Raw genomic sequence first — 27,274 nt, forward strand, 5'->3', positions numbered from 1 at the left:
CAGGTGCATTACTCTTCCTGGATGAAACTGTAACCAGGATGCGGCCGAGAGGTCCACCAGTCCTCTTGTAGTCGAGCGACGGAAGGCAGAGGCGCAGTAGCTCCTTAGCGCCTGGCTGTCAGATGCGCGCTCCGGGAACATGGACAGCGCGGTCTCTGCGCTCAAGTTAACACCCCAGCGTCCGGTTACGGCCAAGGCCGGAGCCCGTCTCTCAGCCGAGACGTCGGAGCGCTGGGTGAGGTGGCGTGAACAGGCGGAGCGCTGACCCAGATGGAGCAGGCAGATGGGGGGATCTGGGCAGGTATGCCGATCGGAGACCCACAACCGGACTCGCGCGGTACCGTGCTTTGGTCTTTCTTATGATGCGTTCACAGTATGCGTTCACCGCCGTGGTGGTGAAGTTTTTACGTTTGCACTGAAAGTGTTTGGATTTTTTGGTATGGGGATGAGGGGGGGCTTGGCACTGCCACACATCAGCTTGCTCTGCGCTGCCCCCTGTTGGTGCATACCTTCCTACTATGTTGCATGATCACCTCTGTTCCAGCAGTGGACCGTTAGCAGGTTGGGGATTGGAGCACACCGAGCTTAAGGTGTTTTGTCATGTGATTCGGTTTGTGAGATGTAGCCTGAACCTTGGAGCGTCGAAACTCTGAAGGCAGAAATTCCTCTGGCTTTAGATGAAGCTGTTTTCTTTGAGGAGATTCAGGGGATAAGTGTCGTTTTGGTCCACATTACTGAATGTTTTAATTGGGTTTGTCTCATTTTTAAGAGTTGTTAGTATACTGTGTTTTTCTGCACTCTGGTCTTCTATAGTGCAGGATTTTTAACCCTTTGTTTCCTCTACCGTTTGCATGTTCCTGTGATAACTTGTAAGTCTTCCAAAATGACTTAATATTAATGTGAGAATGTTAACATCTACCCTGATGGAGACACCAATCAGGAATGAATGACTGGATGACTGATGGCATGATTAGCCTATTGGATGTCTGAAGCAGCTCCCTGTTCCCAATCTCTGCAGGTACAACCCGCCCCCCTCGTGACGGAGAGGTGCCTGGTGTAGATTACAACTTCTTGTCTGTAGAGGACTTCTTGAAACTGGAGCAGAGTGGAACACTTCTGGAAATTGGCTCTTATGAAGGTAATCTCCAATAAACATTTGTTTGGAATTTCAATCCAGACAGACATTTCAAAACACGCGCACCAATCAGAAATTGCTACACAATGCCTCATTCATTCCAGGACAGGATAATCAGATCCTGGTATTCCTTCTCACTATACTCAGGTCCTGGTATTTCTTCCCACTATACTTGGGTCCTTTGTACCTGTTTCAGTAGCACATGTTTCACAGGACTACGAGGAGGTCTAACAGCACAGCACGGATCATCTCTCTCTCTCTCTCTCTCTCTCTCTCTCTTTCATTCTTGCTCTCTTCCCCCTCCCCCCTCTCTCTCTCTCTCTCTCTCTCTCTCTCTCTCTCTCTCTCTCTCTCTCTCCCTCTCTCCCTCCCTCTCTCTCTCTCCATTCCAATCCTAGTCACACTGTGTCTATTATTCACTGTCTGTAATATAATGCACATTTCATTTTTATCATTGCACAGACTGGGTGTGGATTACACACAGGAAAGCAAGCAAGCGTGCACGTGTGTGTGTGTGTGTGTGTGTGTGTGTGTGTGTGTGTGTGTGTTTGCTACTCTGTTTGCTTATGGTGTCTCTTTGTAATGGTCACAGACTCTACTACACGGTACCTGGTTAGACCACCACAACACAGATATTTCATACAGTTTCATCATACTCTGTGTATCTGTGTGAGACACACACACACACACAGCTGACACATTCGATACCACTTGGAGTGTTCTAATTCGTCCTTCCCAATCCTGGGAGTGTGGTGTTGGGAAGACGTCTGATCGATGGATTAGCTTGAGACTGAATCGGACAGAACCACACCGCAGCACAGAACCACACCGCAGCACAGAACTACAGCGCAGCACTGCACCACAGCACAGCACTGCAGCACAGCACTGCACCACACCACAGCACTGCACCACACCACACCACACCACAGCACTGCACTGCACCACAGCACACCACAGCACTGCACCACACCACAGCACTGCACCACACCACACCACAGCACCACAGCACAGAACTACAGCACCGCACCACACTACAGCACTGCACCACTGCAGCACAGCACAGAACTACAGCACTACACCACACCACAGAACTACACCACAGCACTACACCTTCTCCATGTTTATTGAGCTCCCCACACTGTCCTCCACAGTGGCAGAATTCTCACTCTCTCCTGTCTGCTTAATGCCTTTGAGCAATAGATCTCTTTCTCTCTCTCTGACTCTCTCTCCCCCCTCTCGCTGACTCCCCCCCTTCTCTCTTCCTCCCCCGCTCTCTCTCTCTCTCTCTCTCTCCCCTCTCTCTGACTCTCTCTCCCCCCTCTCGCTGACTCCCCCCCTTCTCTCTTCCTCCCCCGCTCGCTCTCTCTCTCTCTCCCCTCTCTCTGACTCTTCCCCCCCTTCTCTCTTCCTCCCCTGCTCTCTCTCTCTCTCTCTCGTGAATGAGGTTAAGTATGTATTCTCCCTTTCTGTGTCTCATAAACACCATGTGTCATCAGATGTTCTCCCTTGGTCCTCACCCCCTTCGTCTTCTCGTCTTCACGCCGATATGCCCCTGTTGCCTAGGTAACTACTATGGAACACCCAAGCCGTCAAGCCAGCCCCCTGGTGGGAAAGTGATTAGTGGCGATGCTCTTCCCCATGGCCAGCCCGCCCTCCTGGAGACCACGCCCCGCCGCACCAAGTCCTACAATGAGATGCAGAATGCTGGCATAGCGTCTACGGAGACAGAGGATGAGGACAGGCTTCCTGAAATGAACAGTAGCTTCACAGGTAGTGTGCGTGTGCGTGCGTGCGTGCGTGCGTGTGTGCGCGCGCGCGTGTGTGCGCACGTGTGTGTGTGTGCGCGTGCGTGCATGCGGCTGGCTAGCAGACTGGGAGTCAAAACAGTGCCATCTGGCTGTGCTGTGTGGGATGTTTATTTGAAATCACCAGTGTAGTTATTGTCCTTCACCTTTAGGTGTGTGAATCTGGTCTGCACAGAGTAATGTTGAGTAATGTTTTCGTTTTAGTACAGTAAACCTGCCGAATAGTAGCAGTTTCCTCTATAATCAGCCACTGGGATCCTACACCCGTTAAACCTGTCCTGTATCAAAAATCTTGTCGGTTTCATAAATGTCTTCCTGCTTGGTTTTCTATAGCAAATTGAGACGTAACGCGATTAATTACAACCTTGACAACTTGATTAATTTTCTAGCAGATGTAAATTCCAGATTAATCTTCTTGGATTATAATTACATTGTGCCTGGACAGGCAAACCTTGATGTTTTTAAGGTTGGATTAAGAACTCCTGAAATAGATCTTGCGGTGTAGCTCTAATTTATCATTCCTTTCCAGCCATAACTTACACCTGGTGTCTCTCAGTTCAGGAAACTTTCCTGACGGGGCCACATTTAGCTGCCAGAGCATCACGGAAATGACATGAAACTAACATCATTAACAGACTTGCTATGTCTGTGAGTGACCACATGATTGTAATGAACTTCAGCAGGAGGGTGAATTGCAATGTAGGTGAAAGGGCATGGAGAGAACAAAGCAAGCCACGAAGGAAACGTTGCATTTGTCCTTTAGGAAGTTGATTCATTTTAAAGCACCAAGAGGCATCACGTTTGCGCTCTGTGAGACTTTTGGCAACACTTTCAAGTAAGGCTGTGCATTTCTCCTTGTATGCAGGAGGGAGTGGGTGTGTGTGGGAGTAGGTGTAAATGGATTTTTGGCACTGCTGCTAAGTCAGGAAGTGAATGGGGGCATTAAAAGACCCGCCCCCAGGTGTGGTTTAGCCAATAACAGAGAAGTGGTGCAGACTCCGTAGTACTAGAAGTGTGTGTGTGTGTGTGTGTGTGTGTGTGTGTGTGTGTGTGTGTGTGTGTGTGTGTGTGTGTGTGTGTGTGTGTGGTCTGTCTGTTCTCCACCAGAGAACCCAGCAACTCTCTGGACAGTGATGTGATGTGCTCATTGTGTGTGTGTCCACCTGCAGGAGACTCGAGTGAACCTGACGAGCACCCTTCCGTGCGACCTTTAACCCTATCCCAGCGGCTCAACAACTCCTTGGCATCAACCACGGACAGCACCCAGAACACGCACACACACCCCAGCCTCCCCTCGGACGAGGACCCACTGGGCCCTCTGCCTCAGAACTGGGAGATGGCGTACACAGAGAATGGGGAGGTCTACTTTATAGAGTACGGGAGCACATCACAGGCCGCTATACCGGGCTTGTTTTCAGCCGTTTTGGAGTTAAATGCCTTAGCATCTGGTGTCTTAAGTGAGCTACTGAGAGTATACTGTTTCCCTTAACTCTTCTACCCATCACTATCAGCCTGGTATGTGGCATCATGTCAGGCACACACGCGGTTGCCAGCTAGACACAGTTACGCCGGCTGATACACGAGCTACTCACTGTGAAGCGTGTTTTGGGTAACTGTGTCTTTCCGTTACTGTAACCCGAATGTGCAATTTAAGTCATCCGTTCCGGTTATTCCATAGTTCTACTAGAACGTAATTAATAAAGCGCTCGTCAGTAGTATAGAGGTCACGCCCTCATACCTCGTGATGACGCTTCTTCGTGGAAAAGTGCAGATCTCTTTCTGTTGCTGCATGGTTCTCAGCTGATCTGCAGGGCGTGCAAGAGTTGTGCCGATCACTGGCGGCTCAGACCGCGGCGTTTTGACCTGCGCTACGGTCGAGACGGGAGGGACCGGACAGGATGCTGTTGTGCAGGACGTTGTGCTGAAAAAGCCAGTAACGTGTCAATGTCTCTCTGGTGTATATTCGCAGCCACAACACAAAGACCACTTCCTGGATAGATCCACGATGCCTGGAAAAGCCCCAGAAGCCGCTGGAAGAATGTGAGGACGACGGTAAGAACAGCTGCAAGCATATTTTTAAAAAAGCACTGATATTTGATGTAAACCTATAAAGCAGTTTAGTGTGTATACATAGAAATAGAAACAGAATTAGGGTCTGACATTAGACTCACGTATTTCAGTACCATCCTTAGTTTCTGTATGTTTCTACACTTCACCTATGTACATATGGCTGGTACTGGCTCTCAGTGGCCTGTAGGTGGCACTCTTGAGCTGTGGTAGAGTTTCCTCCATCACCTTGGCCCTGTTCAGAGGCCCGTCACAGACGATTAAAGTCACAAGCAGGAAATGGATTATTCACATTATCTAGCAAAAATGGCGCACACACTTCAGTTTTCCCAATCAGCTTTCGTTTTCAGGACGTGTTGAATTAGATTCCTCTGAGAGCCTGGTGTTTTGTTTTGTTTTTCCTTGAGAGGTGTGGTTTGCATGTCGGAGTGAGCCGTTTCAACCGGATGGGGTTTGATATGCACCCTTTGAGTAGCTGAGGCAGGAAAGAAACTCTGTGGGGAGGTAGATGAAGAACACTGACTTAAGAACAGCTCTTTCTCTGTCCTCACAGACTCATTTATGTACATATAAAGGGGAAAGCTGACTCCAGATCAGCTCCAGATCATAAAGGACTTCACTAACCACTGATCGCACGGAGGTTCCTCACACACCTCTACTCCTTTGATTTGACTGTGAGCGACTAAAATGCCTTCACACAACGTGATTTGTGCTCTGCAATCAAAATAGCAGCTAATGTTTTACCAGTATTAACGTTAAGCAGACAACGTTTACGTTCTCTGTAATGACGTGCAGAACACTGTGGTGATATGAAATAGTTGCTAATGTATTCAGCTGTAAAACCTCACGAAGCTGATTGCTTCCGCAGTGTGTGGTTGCAGTGTTTAGCGATATTTAATTCAGGTGCATTTGAAACTAAAGCCTCGATCTGGAATTAGTGGCGTTTTCCGCGTTCATTTTCGTCACTTTAAAACCCCAACCCAAACAAATCTGCCTTCTCGAGCACACTTAACGCTAAGCCTCGGGTGTGCGTGATCCTGTGTTGGCAGTGCCACTTTGGGGTTTTAGACACTTTCTTTCCTCTGTACCTCCTCGCCTGCCTCTGGTCATGTTGTAAAGCTGCCCAACTGCGTTATTTAATTATTAACAAGTTAATTAAATCCACTACAGTGGTGTATGTGTTTGAAAGAGCGTTCACCATTTTTTTGTGTGTGTGTGTGAGACTTGATTGTAAAAAGCTGAGTTCTGCCTGTAAAGCGTCCTTGGCTTTGAGAGGCGCCATGTAAAAGTAATTAATAATAATAATAATTTCACTGGCTGACCCAGTCTGACCTCACCTTCACCTCGTTTCGTGGACTCTTTGACGCTTGCAGCAGAGACCAAACTGGAGCTGCTCAACAAGTGCTACTGCTCACCCTGCTGTAGAACTCTTCAGTTGGGCATCTTTCTTTATTTATTTACTTTAATCTCTCTTCCATGATTGATGACTAACCGTTTCTTACTGTGCTTTTCTGTGCCGTTTTTCTCTCACTTTCACTGTGCCCTCCCTCCCTCCCTCCCTCCTCGAGAAGAAGGCGTACACACCGAGGAGCTGGACAATGACGTAGGTAGGCCACCGGGGAAACCACGTCCGTCTCGAACCTGCTAGCGCAATCCCAGCTGTGGCCAGTAGGTGGCGCCCGAACTGGCCGCAGATCAGATTCGTAGGACGCGTGTATGCAGTCGGCCTGTTGTCAGGACGCGTTAGATTTTACACCCGTGTGGCTAATCCTCTCTAATCCACCACTAATTACTTCCCGCGTTCCTTTGCTCAATTTGTTTGTAATGTAATTCTTCATGAAAAAGAAACGGTCTGAGTGTTAAAAAAAAAAAAAAACAACAACTCGTTATTTTCTAACTATTTGCTCGCATTTGTGCCGCGTAAGTGTTTCGTCGCTCCGCGTGTAGCCCGAGCGGTCCGGGTTTCACGCGCGTGCGTATGACAGCCGTTCCAAACGCGTCTCATCAGCGCGCGTTGGGCGACAGCCTCGCATATTCATGAGTGCAGAGCGGCGCTGTGTACTAGACGTCCGTCTGTCTGTCTGTTTGTTTGTTTGTTTGTTTGTTTGTTTGTTTGTTTGTTTGTTCGAGGCGGACTGGCAGTGCACGGGCAGTATATTTCCGCCTGATTAATTGGGTGACCAGATGCCATCGCTCGTGGTTTCGGAAGATGATGGTCAGGGCCCTTCGTGGCACACAGGAGATCCGATTGTGATATAAGACTAGAAGTTCCCCAGTCGATCTCTTCTTAAAGCTTAAATCTCTGTTTGTGTTGAACTTTTTAAAAGCCCATCCAAAGTCGCTGAACGCACGTTCTAGGAGAGCTCCTCCTATGAGCGTGTAGGGGCGTTGCGCAACACCGCCCCCTGCTGGATCCGCGGCCCGCCAAACGGAGCCGCTGGAAGAACCGAGCCGGTCTGGGATTTGGATTCGGACAAGTCGGCTTTGCTTCTATAAGTGGCGTACATAGTCGGCTGTGAATGATTGATTGTTAATGTTGGAGACCAGACACATTCTGGGAGCTACATTACGTTACCTGGAGATTACCTGTAAACAAATGCCGACGCCTGACATTTATAGATTCGTTAGGACAAAGCATCTGTCCGAATCATTCATCATTCTGCGAATAAGAGAGAAAGACACAAAAAAAATATAATAATGTAGTCCTGCCACAGTCGGAGAGTGTGTGTGCATTTACACACAGGTTACTGTGTCTTACGCCTTTAACGCCTGTCTCTCTCTGTCTGTCTCTCTCTCTGTGCGTGCGTGCACAGTTGCCATAGCACTTAGTGTTGGTTATATAAGTATTAAGCCACTGTAGGCAAGTGCTTGTGTGTTCAGTTCAAGTAGAATGAAGGAATGGCCAATGGAAGCATTTGTGTGTGTGTGTGTCTCTGGTGGGTATATATATTTGGTTGTATAGTGGGTATATAGCCCTGTCCTGTCGGGTGCTACGGAAGTTAGATTTTCTGGTTAGCACACAGCACCTCTGATGCGGTGAGGGTTTTAAAATTTTTGTTACTGTTTGCTTGTTTTGCATCAGGCCTCATGGCTGGCCAGCACTAACGGTGGAAACCCCAACGGCTGCCGTTACAGTGTAGTTACTGTGTAGTGGGAGGTTTATCCTCTCACTGTTAGCTGGGACAGTAAAGGTGTTGTTTACCAGCGAGCGCTCATCTGCTCTGTCTGTACTCTTCCTTTCTAGAGTTGCCTACAGGCTGGGAGAAGATTGAAGATCCAGTGTACGGAGTTTATTACGTTGAGTAAGTGATGAATCAGCCACACCTTCATCTCCATCAACCCCCACCACGTCAGTCTGGCACACAACCCGAGCATGAAGTCGTTGGATTCAGGGTTTTGCTGATTGTCTCTGTTCAATTGTGCCTACAAACCCTCGATTAATGTCTGTATTAGTATTTATTCTTCAGAATTACCGATATCTGTCTGTCTCCTTCTCTCTCTGTTCTGTGTGTGGTTTGATGTTCAGTATCTCAGGGGCAGAGAGGACTCTGCCGCCTTCTTTGTGTGTATCTTTTCAAAGGTACATATATTTTCCCAGAAATGATCTGTCACACAATAGATGGAGCCCTCCTAGAGAGAGAACCCCCCTGAGATGGCCGTGTGACTTACAGGACTCTGTTTCCTAATTTTCTATCACCTGGGCCCCGTCTAACAAAGCATTATTCACTTTCCATGTTTTCTGGATCAGCAGAGCTGAAACAGGAAAACCTGATTTTTCTTTTGAAGCCAATTATAAATGTGGCACGGTCTGTCTGTCTGCACGGGTCATAACACTGCTGATAACACAAGTACAGGGCTGCACTTCTATTGATCACACATTGCGTTAAAGTCTCTCTCTCTCTCTCTCTCTCTCTCTCTCTCTCTCTCTCTCTCTCTCTCACACACAGTCACATCAACAGAAAGACACAGTATGAGAATCCTATACTGGAGGCTAAGAGGAAGAAACTGCTGGATCAGTCCCAGACAGCTCAAGGTGAGCACTGTGTCCCGGCTCTAAAAGTAAAGTTCTGATGTTTTGATTGGCTGGACGTGGTGAGGTTTTGATTGGCTGGACGTGCCAACACCCCTCTTCCCACTTTAACCTTCTCATAGTTCAGTATAAACAAGCCCTAGAGACACGGTACTGTGCTTTATTCTAATTAATATTACTGTAGTGTGATAATACAATATAATACAATACTACAAATGATGGCTAATCATGTATTGGTTTATTCTGAGACACTGGAGTACATGAGGGACTTCCAGTATGGAGTCACATTCCACATTGGCCCATGGCATGCACGCTGACCTTTCGTGACCTTTGCTAGCAGCCTCTGGACCCCAGTCACATTATCGCAGTTTGCTGGTGCTAGCTGACGTGTTGCTGCCCTGTTCCATATCCACCACGTTCTGCAGAGCCTCGCGGGACTCGGCTCGGGCGCCGTCTCGATTACCCCGCACTTCTCCTTTTCCTCTCCTCTCTTTAGCTTCGTCACATGTTCAGATATTTGTTTCATTCTATCGACCTCTGCAGTGGTGGCGTTGTACAACAGGAGACGCGTTAGCGGGGCTCTCGAGCAGGGAAGCAGGATTGTTGCACCTTCGTGGCCATCTTGGGTCCAACGCTGGTAGTTGCGTTTTCATGGTACCGCTTGCCACAGGAAGCGAGTGCGCCCGTGACGGGATTCGCGCAGCTGAGCAGTGTTGATCTCGCTCTTTCAGAGTGGATAGAGGAGCATTCACCAGGAGTTTTGCCAGCCAACTATGCAGCCAATCACCAGGAGACATACCGGGAGCCAGGCTCCGCTCCACCACTGCCTCCTCTGGGACCTAAACGTATGTAACCTCTCCGGAAAACATGCACCTCTGTATTCATCTTCACACACACACACACACACACAGGTTTTGGTAGTTACATGTTAGATTATCGTGAGGCGGAAACACGCAGAGGTGGGGACCAATAGCTGAGGGCCGTCTGTCTCTAATCTTCATTGTTAATTCTCTCGCTCTCACACGCGCGCTCTCTCTCTCTCTTGCTGACTTATCTATCTTGTTCTCCCTGGAGTGGTTTGAAAGTCCTTTATCTTTACTAGAAACTTCATGAATGTTGCACGTTTACCCCTCACGGACGCGTGTAATGGGTGCTGTCCCACAGCACAGAGCATCATTGTCCTCTATAGGGTTAACAGTGCCATGGGTAGATGAGAGACATTGAGAGGATCAGTCTTTGTTTTTCAAAAAGTGTGTGTGAGATGTTTCACTCGTTAGATCAGGAACGCACCGACCGTGATGATTTTGCCTCACGTATAAAATGTAACTCATCTTTGATGCATGATGACAGAGCAGCAGATGCGTCCTGTCCGGTCATCTCCACACACGGCCGTTTCACGTCCTCTCCGTCACCCCCTGCAGGCGGGAAGCCGTTCTTCACGCGTAACCCGGCCGAGCTGAAGGGCTCCTTCATCAACACCACTCTAAAGAAGAGCCACCGCGGCTTCGGCTTCACTGTGGTGGGCGGAGACGAGCCCGACGAGTTCCTCCAGATCAAGAGTCTGGTCCTGGACGGTCCCGCGGCCCTGGACGGCAAGATGGAGACGGGTAAGGGGGGAGGAGGGGGTCCTGAAGGGGTTTCTGGGTGGTCCTGGGGGCGCCTAAACTGGGGCCTAAACATAAGTGTGCGTATGCTTGCTCGTGTTTGTGACTGTTCATTCTCCATCCTCAGGTGACGTTATCGTCAGTGTAAATGAAACCTGTGTGTTGGGCTACACACACGCCCAGGTGGTGAAGATCTTCCAGTCCATTCCCATTGGCTCCATGGTGGACCTGGAGCTCTGCAGGGGTTACCCTCTGCCCTTCGACCCTGACGACCCCAACACCAGCCTGGTGACCTCCGTGGCCATCCTGGACAAGGAGCCCATCATCGTTAACGGGCAGGAGAGCTACAACTCGCCATCCAGCCACGGGAGCCAGACGACAGGCGTCGTTAGCGGCAGCCTGAACGGCACCTCCGACCTGCCGCGACCCCACAGCCCCACCGACGAGGCCTCCTCCGACGGCTCGCACGAGCGTTACCCCAGCGACGTGGTGACCCTGGCGTCCTCCATCGCCACGCAGCCTGAGTTGATCACGGTGCACATGGAGAAGGGCGACAAGGGTTTTGGCTTCACCATCGCCGACAGCCCATCAGGCGGGGGTCAGCGGGTCAAGCAGATCGTAGACTACCCACGATGCCGCGGGCTGCGAGAGGGTGACATCATCGTGGAGGTGAACAAGAGGAATGTGCAGAATCTGACGCACAACCAGGTGGTGGACCTGCTCAGCAAGTGCCACAAAGGCAGCGAGGTCACCATGCTGGTCCAAAGAGGTGGGTCTTAGGGCCTCGCAGACTTCCGTGGCGACTCGCCGTGGGGGGGCGTGGCCTCGGCCTCCTGCCTCCTCCCGGCCACTAGGAGGCAGCGTTTCCCCGCCGCCGAGCATAAGCGTGCGCCGCGTGAGAGAGCCGCGTAAGATGCGTTATGTAGCGTGCGAGTGCTGGCGTGCTTTCGGCCTCCTTCCCCGCCCGCGTATGAAAGAACGCGAGAGAGGGCGACTGAATCGACGGCTTATTCACTCGTGAAACCCAACGCTGTGTTCGCTGGTCTCCGAGGCACCGCAAATCTGCGTTTTCAGCACTGTGATTGGCCGATGCAGGCGAGCAGAGCTGTAGGGGCGATTTCCGGGATGAAAGGCCTCTTATTCATTGTTTTAGCCGAGGAAACCGCCTCGCTGGCTTGGGAGTGTGTCATGTGAGATTCAGATTATCAGAGATTGGTTTAGGTGAAGCCTCATCTTAGATGAGCTGCATTCTGCTACTTCGTTGCTTCGAGGTGTGTGCTGCAAGCCTGGTGCTGATCTCCGATCAATGACCATGTGTTACAGTTGGGAGTTGGGCAGTTGTGAAGGCTGATCTCAGGTCAGGGTCTAATTACTCACCTTGACCTTAATTACTGTTCAGCAAAGCACATCGCGCACGCAAACACGCGTTAGCTGCAGCCAATTAGCAGGCTTCTTCTGACAGTCATATGATGGCCTTAATTGGAGTGGTTTTAAATGGTTTTAATAATAAAAAGCTATGATAGTGCCTGTTTCGCATCCCCTACACACACGCACACACACAAACCATGTGTGAGCTCATCTAGATAAAACATTCAGGTGTTTTAAACACACACTGGCTCACAGTTTATGTAGCTCATTGGATCCCTGTTCTAAGTCTTCCCCTGTGTGTGTGTGTGTGTGTGTGTGTGTGTGTGTGTGTGTGTGTGTGTGTGTGTGTGTGTGTGTGTGTGCCAGCTTCACTTATGAGCTCTGAGCTTTAATTGGTCTCCAGTGGTCAGTGTGTCATTGGTACACTGTCTGTCCAAACCACTTCCTGCCCAGAGTGCTGCTGGCATTCCCCAGAGAGAGGCAGGGAGTGGTAAGGATGTGGGAGCAGCATTCCTTCGACTCACCCATCAGCAGCAGATCCACCCATCTCCCCGGTGGAGTCACTGAGAGTGGCCTCACGTGAAAAACTCTTTCCTTATGTGCGCTCTTTCCTTCGGCCGGTCTCGTCAGGGTCTCCAAAACTGAATGCCGTGTTGATTTATAAGGTTAGTAACAGCCACTGACCCTTGACTGTGGGCTGGTCCATCATTATGTGAGCAGGTGCTGACCGTGATTCTGAAAGACTAATAAACCTTTACGTTATGAATGATCCTTTAAAGGTTCTGAATATTCAGTTCCTCTTTGGTCAAACAGCCTTAGCTGATGTTTGTTTGATTCAGTGATGTTGTAGTGGTCAACCCCCACACTCATACCCCTCCGTCACTCATAACTCCCCCGGTATAGATGACGAAACCCCCCATGTTGGCTCTGACAGATGGAACAGATTCAGTGTTTTAACAGAACGCTGTGAGCTACTGGTCTTGCACGTCTGTGTGCGCGCCTGTGTGTTGCACGTTGGTTGCTGGCGGTTCTGCTGACAGTACGGAAGTGAACCACGTCGTTTCCCAGTAAAGGGAACAAAGGTGAAGGTGTGCAGGACGTTGCGCTCCCGACGATCTTTAATAACCCGGAATGTTGGCCGGAATGGGTGTTATGATGATGGTGGGTGGGTGTGCGTGTGCGCCAGCTGGCATTAGCCCCTTCTGATCCAAGGGGTGGAGTTGTCACACCTTGTTTCCATGACGATGGTATTCTGCATTTGGCTGTGGGGATTTTCTCTGATCATGATGAAAGAGATAGAGGTCCTCACACACACACACACACACACACACACACACTCTCACATTCACATACACACTCTCACACACACTCTCACACACACACACACACACACACACACGCTTACAGGGCTGTGGTCCTCCATGTAGGTGCGTGTGTGTGTGTGTGTGTGTGCGCACTGTGCATGTGGTCATTCTTTGCCTGTTGCCCAGGAAACAATCTGGGTGCTTCTGCACATCATGGCCAAATGGCTCTGGCAGTCATGACCGGTCATCACCCCTCATTTAACACTGCTTAGTTTCTGCTGAGCCTGATGAGTCGTGCTGCTCACGGACCTGAGCAGAGAGACGCTCCCCTCGTCCTGCCAGTGTGGGTGGGTTTTTAGATTGTTTTATACACATTTCTTTTAGATGATTTCTTTTTTTCAAACAAGGATATGCTACTTTGCAGTTGATTTTTGATAATTAAATTCATATTTTTTTCTGAGCCAAAGCATGCAGGGCTACTTTTTAAGTATTTAAAAAAAAAAAACTATTTAAAAAAAAATATAAAATAAAAAAAAATTGAAACAATCATATCAGACCTACAACCTTAGGATGGGGTTGTTTGGGCTGTTGTGGGGGTGGTTGGGACGGTTTTGGGGGTTGTTAGGATGTTTTTGGAGTTGTTAGGACTGCGGTCACTGTACTCTCCTGTTGGGGTGTGTGGAAGGACTGTCCGCACCTTCAGCCGGAGATGAAAGATGGGTTAAGTGGGTTAAGATGATCCATTTCCTGATGGACACCTTCTCATTAAGATGTGTGGAAAAAATGCGGAGCTGATGAGACGAACGAAACCAGCTGGAACTCCAACCAGGCACGCGGTTAAACAGTGGAGACGATATGTGTGTGTGTGTGTGTGTGTGTGTGTGTGTGTGTGTGTGTGTGTGCCCACATGTGTCCAGCTTGCTCAGGCGCATTCACTCACACAGCAAGCCAGTTTTTTGCTTTCCAGGTCAGGCTGGGATCAGAATCCGTGCAGCACGGAGTCCTACGCGCGCGCGCTTTGATCTGCAAGTGGTGCTCTGCAAGTCAGATTCTGCTCATATCAAAGCGTCCACGCTCGTTATCATTGCCTTGGTGACCACAGCTCACTGTGTATAAACGCGTCGTCCACGCACGGTTCACCTCCGTCATCCCCCTGTCCGTCCGGCAGACGGTGGACGATGGGGAGAGCGAGCGAAGGACAGGCAGGATGGGCTGGAAATGCGAGCCGGGGATGACGTCGGAGAGTGAGAGAAAGTGGGCTTGTTTGGGCTGTGGAAGCACGCGGGGGGGGGGGAGGGTGGATGTTGAGAGTGCCGAGGGGGGGTTGAGCGAGCGTGCGGAGCTGGAGGGAGCCTGTAGATTCACGAGACCTCGACAGACTGGACACTGCAGACAGGCGCTCTGGAAGATGGTGTCAGTCCGGGGGGAGCTGTCCCTCGCCTACAATCTGATGTTTAGCGTCTTGGACTCCTTCTCCATGGGTAACAGCCACTCACTTGTCTGGAGCTGCTCGCGCTCGCTCTCTCTCTCTCTCTCTATCTCTCTCTCTCTCTCTCTCTCCCTCCCTCTCTCCCAACCCCCCGCCCCCCCCCGCGCACATGCGTTTGGCGGCGTGTGCCAGGCTCTTGGGGTTGGGCCGTTCACCGGAGTTCAGATCGCTGCACGCGGACGCGGCACGCTGCGCTTCATTCGTTTGTCTCGCGCCGGAGACAGAGGGGTGGGGGGGGGCTCCCGAGCGCTCCGATCGGAATCTGTCTCACTGTTTTTGGATCGCTGCCGTGTTTTTTGCCTGTGGGGAAGGTGAGATTGCCAAGTGCACACGGTTAACGCTTCCCTCTTGTGCTTTTTTGTTTCACCAGGGGTGGCGCCTGCCAAAAAGAGCCCTAAACAGGTGAGAATGCCTTTGTCTTATCCTCTGTTTACTGCTCCGCACTTTTCTTGGTTCTCTCCTTCTCTCATTTTTGCTGTTTTTCCTGCCTGATGCTGCTTGGTTTTGCATGCGTGTGCTGTGTGTCTCTCGCTCCGTGTGAAGCTCCGTGGGAGCCGGGGCGGGGTAATCTGAGGCTCCGTGGGAGCCGGGGCGGGGTAATCTGAGGCTCCGTGGGAGCCGGGGTGGGGTAATCTGAGGGTTGCTGTTTGCTCTGGTTCCTGAGAAGCACGTTTGTTTTTATCGCTCGGCCAGTGTTTGATGTCCATAAAGACCTTGGACGGGCTCCAGGGTGCCCCCTGAAGGAACATTCTGTTATTGCAATTATGTCAGGTATTTAATAACCTTGGGTTTTTACCCCACAGCCATTGTGGAATATTGAAAGCTATACAACTTTGAGTAACAGATGTAAAAATAAATTGGATTGTGTAAAAAGGTAGTGGAGACCTATCTGTGATACCTGGAATTGGTGTATTATTATTATTATTATTATTATTATTATTATTATTATATTTATTGACTTTGTACATTATCCCTAAATAAATTAAGTACTTCTGTATCACTGACATCCTCAACAGATACACTGATGCATTTTATCCTGTTTTCACTAGTTCACCTAGTGAACACACATGAACATTAAATCACACATACAGTCTCTCAACTGCATAATTGACTACGCATACGTGTGTGTGGGTGGGTGGGTGTGTGTGTGTGTGTGGGTGGTCAGTTGTGCAGTCGAGAGAATGTTGGTCTCGACCTCTATCTGAGAGTCACCTCGGTCCCTTAGGGTCTGACGGTCGTTGCTGACTGCAGGCCGACGTCGCTCCAGTAAAACCTGGGTCATGTACCTGCAAGGTTACGCTTGGGTGACTATTCTACGCTCCAGGTGACATCTAGTTGAGGTTTGGCTAGCAGGTGTGTGTGCGTGTGTGCGTGTGTGTGTGTGCGTGTGTGTGTGTGTGTGTGTGCGTGTGTGTGTGTGTGCGTGTGTGTGTGCGTGCGTGCTGGTTGTGTGTGTGTGTGTGTGCGTGCTGGGTGTGGTTGATTAGGGGAAGATTAGGCTTTAGGCTAGGGGAAGGTTCGTGTACTCAAAATCATCTCCTACCATGAACACTGCTGGTATCTCCTACTACTAACTCTGCTTGTATCTCCTACTACTAACTCTGCTGGTGTCTCTCTGTTTCTGGGCAGAATTTACATTTTCCCCGCCATCCATTAAGTTCTTTAAGAAGTCATGTGACTAGTGAATAGGGAAGGAGCCGGCATGGCTCCGTATCCTGATGCTCTGCAGGGTTCCTCGTGCTATGTTATCAGTGTCTCATTAAAAATGGTTCTCTGTGGAATTGTGCCTGTTACAGAGACTGCCTGTGTCGTAAGGACATGCATGATCTGGGGGATTAGAGCTCCCCAGTCTACTGCTGAATTCTTCCGTCTGTTGATCAAGAGGAGATGAATACTGTGTGTTTCTCAGTCCCACCTCCCATCTGCTCTGAAGACTTGATCACAAACCCCAGAGAAAGAAAATCCAGTTTAGCCGAGTTTTCTCTGCTCACAGAGAATTCCTGTCTGTGGTTGCTTTTGATTAAAAAATAAACTCTTGAAATTCCCCCACCCCCCCCCCCCCCCCCCCCCCCCCCCCCCCCGCCTCAAACATAAGGCTGTAAACAGTGATCTGACGAGGGCGGTGTACGTATGAGAGTTTTAAAAGCTTGTGTGGGAATGGTGGATGAGGTGGGAAGGGATTGTGGGAAAAAGATCAGTGTTGAATGATGGATAATTTAGTTTTTCTCTTCCCCCCCTTTACACGACATATCCCCCACAACACACACACACACACACACACACACACACACACACACCCCCAGCAGCAACACCTGGAAAGGAAGGACAGCCAGGACAGCTCCCAGAAGAGTGTCTCCAGCCACCGTAGTGGCCCCTCGGACTCGCCCCTTCACGCCTCGCAGGTCCCGCCCACCGAGACGGCCACCCCGCCCCCTCCGGCCCAGCCGTTGCCCGGCCTGCCTCAGCAGGACCCGCCGGCGGACGGCAGCCTCGCCAAGAAACCGGACCCCTTCAGAATCTGGGCCCAGTCCAGGAGCATGTATGAAAGTAGGCGTAAGTAATATGGGATTCTGGTGGCGGGCGCTTGGGTAGCGGGTTCTGCTGGTTCTGCTGGTCTGCTGTCAGGTGGGAAAGGGAAACCTACGGGTGACGAGAAGAGAGGGTGACGTGGGCATACAGGACGTTCGGGATGTTCAGGACAATGCACACCTCTCTCTCCAACACTAGTTTTTGCTTTCTGACCGGTAATTACTGCCGCTGGTGGAGGACTTTGGGTTTGTGTGTTGGTTTCGTTTTCAGAGATTAGATTTGCACAGTTTTAGTGTCAGATTCTTTTTTTTATCCCTGTTGCACAGTCTAGACTGTGCTCCGTGCATTCTAACACAGTTCAACTCACTGCGTCTCTTATATTGAAAGCGTGGTAGGGGTGGAGATGGTTTGAGTCGTTTCGTTTGAGCGGTCAGAGGCCCGAGACCAAAGTGTCATTAAATGGTCTGGAAGTCGTGTGAGGTTTTGGTGCCGTTCCCGAGTCTCAATTTGCAGAGATGGTAGTGGCAGTCTCAGCTAAGACCAAACTCCAGCATAACGCGAGAACACAAGACCCAAACGTGGATGAAAGCCATTAGTTCTCTGAGGGAGTGTGTGTGTGTGTGTGTGTGTGTGTGTGAGTGAGTTGCTGTCGGGGTCCATTATATTGTAGTGCTTTGCTGTCCAGACTTTGTCTGGATCTAATTAGGCCAGTTCCTCTGTCTTCCCCGGGCTCAGACGCGCGAATTCGACCGGCGCCGCGTAGCTCTCCTGACCAATCACCACCTTTCCCTCAATCAGCACCGTTTCACGTGGCGTGGACGCAGGCGGACGTGTTGGTTCGCTTGTAGGAATCTCTCAGCAGGAACTCGGCGTGGGATCCCGACCCCTGTTCACATGTGACTCACTCATTATTGAACCCCTCAAACCAAAGGCAAAGCTGCCCACAGATCCCGGTGGGTGGGGTGAGAGATGAAGGTGAAAGGAGAGGAAGAGGATGTTTCTTCTGAAATGGCCTTCGTCTGCTTCATGTGGGTGTCACTGAATTGCAGCAGTCTCTGTCTGCCACGCTCCACACCCAAGTCCACACCCCATGCCCCACACCGGCGAGGTCCTGTTACTGATAGAATCAGCATGGAGTTGGCAGGCAGCAGATCGATGGGATTCTGATCGACCTGCGTTTCCGAAGCCTGGCGCCGGTCGGCTCCCTCCGCTTACGCGCCCTTGATTGGGTATTTCTGAGTTCAGTTTAAGCACACAAAAGTGTCATTAAGTGACTGCAGCTGAACTGAACATAGGCTGAAGGCTGAGAGCCTTAATGGGCAATTTGGAGACTCGTTCTCTTGGCCTAATGGAGATGGAATGATGTGAGGGAACCGGTCAGCTCGCTCCGGCCCAGGGCTCGGCCCGTTCGTATGCCTCAGGAGCCTCTGGTGCCGCCGGCTCTGATTGGCTTCATAATGGGCATTTCTGTCCAGACTGCTAAAGTGGGCTCACTCGGTGCACGTCAAATACAGCCTCGATTTCCAGACGACTAATCATTGGGAAAGCAAGCCAAGCGGAACACCAGTGGAGACGGATTCGCTTTTCTTCCAGCGAATCAAACGATCACGGCACGGCAGATTTAGCGGCCTGTGTCCCAGCATGTGGTCGGTGCAGCCGGCTCGACTTCCTGTGCCCCGTTTCGGAGTTTCCGTAGCCGAAGCTGCCGGAGCCACCGTGTAGTAGGGACCGTTTCTCTTGAATTGCACGGAAGCAACAGAAGCGATACTTTTGGCAGGATGCCACGGGCATGGCTGCTCGTGCTTCCTGCTCTGGGGGCAGGATGATGTAAAAAATTTATCATGGTGTTCGATATCATCATGCGCCATCCTTTCCGAACACTCATCTGCCCTCGTTTCTACAAATGAACAAGTTAGCAGTTACTATGTCCTGCAACAGGACATTTCTATCCACCATAAACCTATTGAAAATGATAACTAACAATACACAGTTATCAGAACTCTGAAATATCGCGCACCGGGGTATAACCAACAACTGCCCCATCCATACTGCACCCAGATCAGTCAGCTTGCACATACCAGTTACCAGCCATCATATTCCAGACCAGGACAGGAGTCTCAGGACAGTGCAAACATTTAAACTAACTCCAACCCATCAGCAAGTAAACCACAGAGATTAGGTGTGCAGGACATGTGCTCCATATATAGTCTAGAGATGTTTAACACTGAGACCTCAGGTTTGGTCCTTGGCTCTTCTCTCATCCAAGTTTAAAGCTTGTTGCTCATCTTTTCAGCTCTAACCTTCGGCCTGTCCAGAGGTTCTGTGTGCTGCGTACCTGCGGAAATAGCAGGGAGCTGTTTGAGATTCGGTTCGAGTATATTCGACAAGTTTGATTTCAGCATGTCTGCAGATGGTAAGCAGGACGCTAATGTAGCGAAGTGAGCCAGGCGTCTCATGACCAGGGCCTGCTAACTACCTTCAGACATTTGATTTTTGAAATTGTAGGTCTGACGGTGCGGCATGGCAGGGTGCGTGTGTCAGATACTCATGCTCTTGAGCATGACGGAGAGAGAGAGGGAGAGAGAGAGGGAGAGAGAGAGGCAGAGAGAGAAAGGAGGGAGAGAGAGAGGGAGAGAGAGAGGGAGAGGCAGAGAGAGAGAGGAGGGAGAGAGAGAGAAACCTAGAGTTGTGCTGCTCGTGTGTCAGCGCCCCCATCAGAGGCAGGCGCGGGAGGCCGACCCTCTGCTTGGGTGGTTCGGTGCGGAACGCCGATGGCGAATGGCCTCTTTCCGCTGGAGTGTGTGGTCTCGATAAGGACGCAGAGACATCCCAACACGTGTGGCATGTGAAGCGAGCCTGAAAATGTTTGGATTAGCAGAGCTCCCTGGATGCGCGTTGGATCCGCGTTACTGTGCAGTTGTACGCTCTGTAACTCGCGGTATGTGTCTGTGTGTGAAGCGTATGTTAATTGAGTGAATGACAAACCGTCACACTGTACTGTGTGCGTCTGTACTGTGTGCCACTGTACTATGCGTCTGTAATGTTGCGTCTGTACAGTCCTGTAGTATATGATGGTCCATAATAGCTGTGGTTTACCGGGTCACCCTGTCTGTTGACGAAGTGTGTAATGACAGGTTCAGAATGCCCCGATCACGTCCGTCATTCCGATCGGCTGCAGCTGCAGGGGCGTCATTCCTGCTGCCGCAGCCCTTTCCGACGCCAGCCCCGGCTGCTGAGGCTCTCGGGTGGAGGGAAGCAGGTGGAGGGGATCTGCGCCACCATGTCGTGATTCCGAGCTGATCCCACCTTGTCTTATCTGTCCTCCTTTTCAGTCCCAGATTACCAAGAGCAGGATATCTTCCTGTGGAGGAAAGATACCGGCTTTGGTTTCCGGATCCTCGGAGGGAATGAACCAGGAGAGCCGGTGAGTACGGACATGTTTGGGCTTTCGCTGACAGAAAGTGCAGCAGGCCAAATTAAAGCGGTGAAGTTCTCAAATGCTGCAAGCACCTTAACGGCACCAGCTGCTTCAGGCGTGCCACAAACGAGCCACGTTAACGGGTTTCACGTGCGACGTTTCACTCGTCCGTCTAGAGGTCACGGGTCACTGCGAAGGAACTGAGAGCGTGACGTCAAAACACGAGAAACTGGCTCAGGTATTGTGGGCTCCTGGGCCCCCTGGCCACTAGCAGCACGTGCTAGGATTTGAAACCAAACCTGTGTTGCGGTAATGGCGGGTAAATCTAGATAAAGATGGTCTTATTTTAGGCGTGATGAAAGCCAGTCTGTTTTAACCTCTCAGAGAGCTTGAGGCTTCCACAGCGTCACCGTTAAAAGTCTAATTATAGGACTGTGAGCCATCAGTCTTTTGAAGAAGCCTGTTCCTACTGTAAAGGAGAATCGCTAACGTTCCGAAGGTTTTCCAAACGTCATGGAGTAGCTTTACCAGGCAGGTTTGTTTGACATTCGTTCCCATTTCCAAGTGAGCGTGGCATGTTATCAAACTGTTTGGCAGGATTCATGTTTACTAGGAAAAGTGTGTGCGCGCATGCGCGTGTGTGTGTGTGTGCGTGCATGCGTGTCTGCACCTTGCTTTCAAGTATTATTCTTCATCTTATTCTGAGAGGTTCACATCTCCAAGGTCGGTCGAGTTCTGCATTTTAACCCCTCCAGCTCCATTCCGGCTCCGTTTCGGACTTGTTTGGCAGTCGTCCTGTTCAGCTTGGACTGCGTTTGTAGAAAGAAAGAAACAAAATGGCTCCCGTGAGGTTTCACTCAGCTTGGCTGGCAGAAGGGGCTGGTCTGAGCAGTTGTGTAAGACCTTTGTCTGGATCTCACCCAGCAGTTCAGTGCCAGAGATCTAATTGTGTAAAAACCACCAGCACTAGTCTCAGCTGCCAGCGGCGAAGCCACTAGTACTCCATTTCCTGCTCTCTGTTTCGTCAAAAGCTCACCGAGCCTTGAATTAGTTTCAGGGGGCGTTTTTGGTTCTTTACTTTTGGGCTGCAGAACCCGAACTGGTGAACTAGTGCGCGTTGGTGTTAAGCCCCGCCCCCTCCTCTCTGCAGATCTACATCGGCCACATCGTGAAGTACGGCGCGGCGGACGAGGACAGCCGTCTCCGCTCCGGGGACGAGCTGATCTGCGTGGACGGCACGGCCGTGGTGGGCAAGTCGCACCAGCTGGTGGTGCAGCTGATGCAGCAGGCGGCCAAGCAGGGCCACGTCAACCTGACGGTGCGGCGCAAGAGCGGCTACGCAGGTGAGCGTCGCACCGGACGACGGGCAAGGCTCACACTCGCGCACGCCGCTGTGCCATGTGACGTTTTAGTTGACGTTATCCGGTATTGGCTTCACTGCTCAGCTGACTGAACGCAGTGGACTGGGTTCAGACTAGGGTTCAGATTTGAGTGCTCTCTCTCTCTCTCTCTCTCTCTCTCTCTCTCTCTCTCTCTCTCTCTCTCTCTTTCTTTCTTTCTGAGTTAGGGCCTCATCTTATTTTCCTAGTCCAGTACTTTTTGCCCATGATGAACTTATGAATAATACAATATATTCTGTCGTTACTCATATGTACTGGCAGGTTTAATTTAAATGGGGGTTGATGGTGTGTGTTAATAAAGGATCACCATCTAACTGTGTAACGCTGAGGTCTCTCTAGTGACACACACTGGCTGTCTTGGGGACTCCTCCCCTTGCACAATTTTTCCTGTTTTTCCCTCCCTTAACACACCTGATTCGACGCCTGAGCTAATTACTAGTCCCTTCACCAGCGGACATGTGCCCCGCCCCTCGGTCAAGCTCACCGGCGCCCCCTTCAGGCGGCAGGGTGCAGGGGCCGACAGCTCCAGCGGCCGGTGTGGGGTGTAAAGTGGGTCAAGGTGCGGAGGATGGGTCACCTCGTTCCCCACAGACCCCGGATGCTGTTATCGGACTGCCGCAAAGCGCAGAGCCGTGTGTTTGTCTCTGGGAGGGTTCAGCTCCTCTCCTCTCTCACACACCCTGCGCTTGGCAGGTGGTCAGATGGTCTGCCTTCTTAGGCTGAGACGCAAGTACCCCCAAATGCCCCCAAATATGGATGTGAGGGGCAGTAGAAGCTCATGGGAGCTCCGTCATGTCACATGTAGACATTCGTAGAGACCAATGCCACTCCAAATGGCACTATAGGAGCAAAAAAGAAATGTGTGTGTGTGCGCGTGCACAGATATAAAAATAACATTTTATAGCATGATGTGAATGTCATATTTATGTTCTGTTACGTTTCATTAAGCCTGGTTGACTTGCATGAAATGTCACTAAAGGTCGAGTGTGATGTTTTTGTGTAGACGAGTTTTAGGTCATTAGATCGAACGGTTTGATACAAGATCAATTCCCTCCCCTCCTCCTGCTCAGTGACGAAGGTGGATGGCGACGTTCCGTCATCTCCGGCCTCGTCCCACCACAGCAGCACGCTGGTGGCGTCCCTGACTGAGGACAAGCGAACCCCACAGGGCAGCCAGAACTCCCTCAACACCGTCAGCTCCGGCTCCGGATCCACCAGCGGAGGAGGCGGAGCCGGGACAGGGGGCGGGGCAGGGGGCGGAGCAGGAGCCAGCACCATCCAACCGTATGACGTGGAGATTCGCCGCGGAGAGAGCGAAGGCTTTGGTTTCGTCATCGTCTCGTCCGTGTCCAGACCTGACACTGGGACCACTTTTGGTGAGACGCGTGTTCCGTTGTTGTTGCCGGTTTGGGATGCTGAATTAACCCGTTCAGAACTTTTATTTGATCCGTCCAGAAGGGGGGGGGGGGTTTGGCTGCACCTCCGGCTCTGACATGCTTTGCTGAGAAACATGAACGTCTGGACCTGGTAGATGGAAATCTGTGGTTGGCCCGTCACTCTGGTGTGCGTCCTCAGCCGCTCTGGGAAGGAGGGATGAAGGATTAGTTGTTGTTTCAGGGCTCTTTTGTTCCCAGTGTGGTGTTTGGTTGCAGCCTTACATGTGTGGTCGAGTCCTTCAGGCTCGGTTCTGTCTCCAGACTCAACCCTGTCTCCGGATTCTGTTCTGTCTGCAGACACAGGCTTTGCTTCCTCTCAGAACAGGGTCGCTCCTCAACACTGCGGTCACCTCCACAGGTTGTCGTAACCCTGCTCGCGCGGTCTCGTGTGTGTGTGTGTGTGTGTGTGTGTGTAGTGAAAATGCTCGTTCATGGTGCACAGATCGACGCGATGATGCGAGAGACTTGGGGACTCCTCCGCATCCTGTTTCCAGTACCCAGTGTTTACAGATGCAGGCTGGCCCATCTGGGTCTGTTTGCTCGGTCTGGGAGCGTCACGGCTGAGGAAGGAGAGAGATGTTAGATAAAACGGAGAAGCAGGCAATCTTACACACGCATAGCCTTATGGGTACACACAGGCACATCACAGCTATGCACCCCGCATATAGTGGTCTGTATGTGTAATAAATGCTATTTTTATGAACATATTTATTTATTATAGTTTTTATTCCTGTAGAGACACAAGGTGATCAGTACCTGCATACAGATTTTGTGTATACAATATTTACGTTATAGTACGTATTATATAATATGAAATATATTCCATATATTGAACATTTAGTCCATATAGCCGTCATATACCTGTAGTTATGGCGATACCGTAAAGTAGCAAATATTGTGGACTATAAAGTGGCAATGGATTTATTCCCGATCCATGAGTAATATTTTTTCCCCCAATTGTGTGCGGATATAAGATGAACTTTGGGAAGCTTCCGTGCAGATCTGATATCACTTCTCTTCCGCCTGTGCAGATTTTTCAAAGCACACCTAAACAAAAACAACCTTTTTTTCGTTCAAGCATGAGGCATCCTATCCATAATTTATGAGTCGGGCAGAGAGGGGCCGCAACACGCCGCTCCGGTGAGAGGAGTGAGACGCTGGGAGATACTTTAGGAGTTTAGAAAAGTGGGATGAATAATTTAGAGTGCGGACCTTGAAGCTTTACCATCTGAATGTGACGATGGAGGCGTTTTTGGACCGAGCGCGGGTGTAGTCTCCTCACTCAGGTCTTTATCAATGCTCTCCAACCGCTCCCAGTGTTGAACGTTTCTGGAATAGAGCTCGTCTTCTCTCGCTCACTGTCTTCATCTCTGTCACACCCATCCTCCCTCTCTCTCTCTCTTTCTCTCCCTCCTTCCCTCTGTATGGGTTTGGCTACAATCGGCCACTATCGGGAATCATTCTACATTTTGCTGTAATTTGTTACTTTGGCTTGGTGGCTCTGTGTTTTAACTTCTTCTCTCCTTCTCTCTTTCTTCTCTCTTGCTCTTCCGTGGCCTCTCCCTTCCTTCTGCCCCTAACCCCGCCCACCCTTTCACACACCAAAAAAAACAACAACAAAAACCCTCTTTACCAAAACACAATTTTGTAAAATGTCCACACGTGCCTACACGCACTGATAAAACCAGCTGGAAACACGTGTGTGGCCATGCCTCACAAAATAGGCCGGATCATCGAGGGGAGTCCGGCGGACCGCTGCGGCAAACTGAGGGTGGGCGACCGCATCCTGGCCGTCAACAACTGCTCCATCACCAACAAGTCCCACTCGGACATCGTCAACCTGATCAAAGAAGCGGGAAACACGGTCAGCCTGCGCATCATCCCGGGAGACGGTGAGGCGTGTGCGCGCGCGTGTGTGTGTGTGTGTGTGTGTCTGCGATGCCACGTGCACTGCCTCTGCTTGTTGGCAGTATTGGACTTTAATCAGAGTTGATCTGTGGTTTCCGTGTGTGGTGGGGTGAGACCCCCTGGACAGTTCTAGCCTATGTCTGTCCCTGTGTGTCCTGTATTATTTATTCCATGACACACTGCAAGACACTCATGTGCACGAAATGTTTCAGTGATGAGGGAGAGAGAGAGAGAGAGAGAGAGAGAGAGAGAGAGAGAGAGAGTGTCAGCTATGGATGGTGGTGCTATTTTAAGCGTGAGATCCTCAGGCACTTAACAGAGATGCCTCAGCTGTCCACATTATCCTCCTGGATGGAAATAAAAACACCTGATATGAGATCGTCGGCAGGCACCGAGCCAATGGGGTGAAGGAGGGCTGGTCGTCATGGTGACTGGCTGTAGAAGGGCCTGGCCGATGATGCGGCGAACGGACGTGCAGCTGGGATAGGAGCTGGCTTCCCACCGCGACGTTCTGAGGTTCCAGCGTTCCCGTGCAGCCGCTCCCATGCTTCCGTAATGCCTTTCTAATGCGAGAGTCTAGAAAAACAGCAGTGCAGTCCAGGAGGTGTGGACCAGCAGACCGCGCCGGAGGAGAGGATGTTTAAAAACAAGACACGTTTTTGTGCCCGTCTTTATCTGTCAGAAGTGCGTGCGGGTTTATAACCGTATTCCTCTCTACTCTCAGAGACCTCCAACGCATCGCTGCTGACCAATGCCGAGAAAATCGCCACAATCACTACCACACACGCCCCTCAACAGCAATCTGCAACTGAGCCAAGGTACACGCGCACATCTGACACTTTTACCCAAAGCAACTTACAATTATGACTGAATACAACTTGAGGGTTAAGAGCCCAACAGTGGGACTTGAATCAGCAACCTTACGACTTCAAGTTCAAATACCTTAACCACTAAGCCACGACTGGCTCTCACATGCATAAACACAGTCTGTCTGTTTTGTCTCAGGAACAACACTAAACCAAAACAGGAGTCTTTCGAGTTCAAAGCGCCTCAAGCTTCCCAAGCCCCGCCTCCTCCAGCCTCAGCCCAGGCTCCTCCTCCTTCGGCTCCAGCACAAGCCCCGCCCCAGGTCAGACACCACAGCAGTACTTTACTGGAGTGTGCCCGCTGGCCTGGTTTCCTACGCGAGTGTGCCCGCTGGCCTGGTCTCCCACGCGAGTGTGCCCGCTGGCCTGGTCTCCCACGCGAGTGTGCCCGCTGGCCTGGTCTCCCACGCGAGTGTGCCCGCTGGCCTGGTCTCCCACGCGAGTGTGCCCGCTGGCCTGGTCTCCCACGCGAGTGTGCCCGCTGGCCTGGTCTCCCACGCGAGTGTGCCCGCTGGCCTGGTCTCACACGCGAGTGTGCCCGCTGGCCTCCCTCCTGCTAACTGTCCATCTGCATGCTGACGTCTTAAACGGTCATCGTGTGAACACGCGGTTTACTGCCGCAGTCGTTAATCACGGTGGCAGGTAAACCCATTTCGAGACCTCAGCCTGTCCATCACAGCGGGGACGTGAGCGTGAGGAACTAATTCAGTGTCATTCCTGGCCGTCTTTTGGGCGGAGCTCTCTCTGGACGTGCCGTGTCTGTGAGCGGTGTTTTCCGTGGTGCTTCCTACACGCCCCCAATCCTGCAGCCGGTGCCCACTGTCATGTATTATTTACAGCGTGCCATGGCTCCCCTCCCCTGCCCTCTCCTGACCTCTACATGGGTGACTGCAGGTGAATGTGCGTCTGCCTCTC

General features: G+C 50.9%; 1 protein-coding gene across 9 annotated transcripts in view; it reads left to right on the top strand.

Annotated features, from left to right (window-relative positions):
- LOC113580745 (membrane-associated guanylate kinase, WW and PDZ domain-containing protein 1) overlaps positions 1–27,274 on the top strand; it is a 74,694-nt gene that overhangs the window by 40,749 nt on the left and 6,671 nt on the right. For 3 of the 9 annotated variants that reach the window (XM_035520368.1, XM_035520370.1, XM_035520374.1), the window contains exons 3-20: positions 1,019–1,138; positions 2,699–2,905; positions 4,110–4,314; positions 4,910–4,992; positions 6,579–6,614; positions 8,252–8,309; positions 8,955–9,040; positions 9,769–9,882; positions 10,459–10,644; positions 10,769–11,410; positions 15,173–15,204; positions 17,106–17,355; positions 20,664–20,755; positions 21,900–22,092; positions 23,220–23,525; positions 25,274–25,477; positions 26,218–26,311; positions 26,499–26,622. In XM_035520368.1, coding sequence (XP_035376261.1) covers positions 1,019–1,138; positions 2,699–2,905; positions 4,110–4,314; positions 4,910–4,992; positions 6,579–6,614; positions 8,252–8,309; positions 8,955–9,040; positions 9,769–9,882; positions 10,459–10,644; positions 10,769–11,410; positions 15,173–15,204; positions 17,106–17,355; positions 20,664–20,755; positions 21,900–22,092; positions 23,220–23,525; positions 25,274–25,477; positions 26,218–26,311; positions 26,499–26,622 — 3,032 coding nt within the window. The remainder of the gene's footprint in view (positions 1–1,018; positions 1,139–2,698; positions 2,906–4,109; positions 4,315–4,909; positions 4,993–6,578; positions 6,615–8,251; positions 8,310–8,954; positions 9,041–9,768; positions 9,883–10,458; positions 10,645–10,768; positions 11,411–15,172; positions 15,205–17,105; positions 17,356–20,663; positions 20,756–21,899; positions 22,093–23,219; positions 23,526–25,273; positions 25,478–26,217; positions 26,312–26,498; positions 26,623–27,274) is intronic. The other 6 variants (XM_035520369.1, XM_035520375.1, XM_035520373.1 and 3 more) reach the window with 4 other exon arrangements.

Source organism: Electrophorus electricus, chromosome 20, assembly GCF_013358815.1.
Source record: "Electrophorus electricus isolate fEleEle1 chromosome 20, fEleEle1.pri, whole genome shotgun sequence".
Taxonomy (NCBI): Eukaryota; Metazoa; Chordata; class Actinopteri; order Gymnotiformes; family Gymnotidae; genus Electrophorus; species Electrophorus electricus.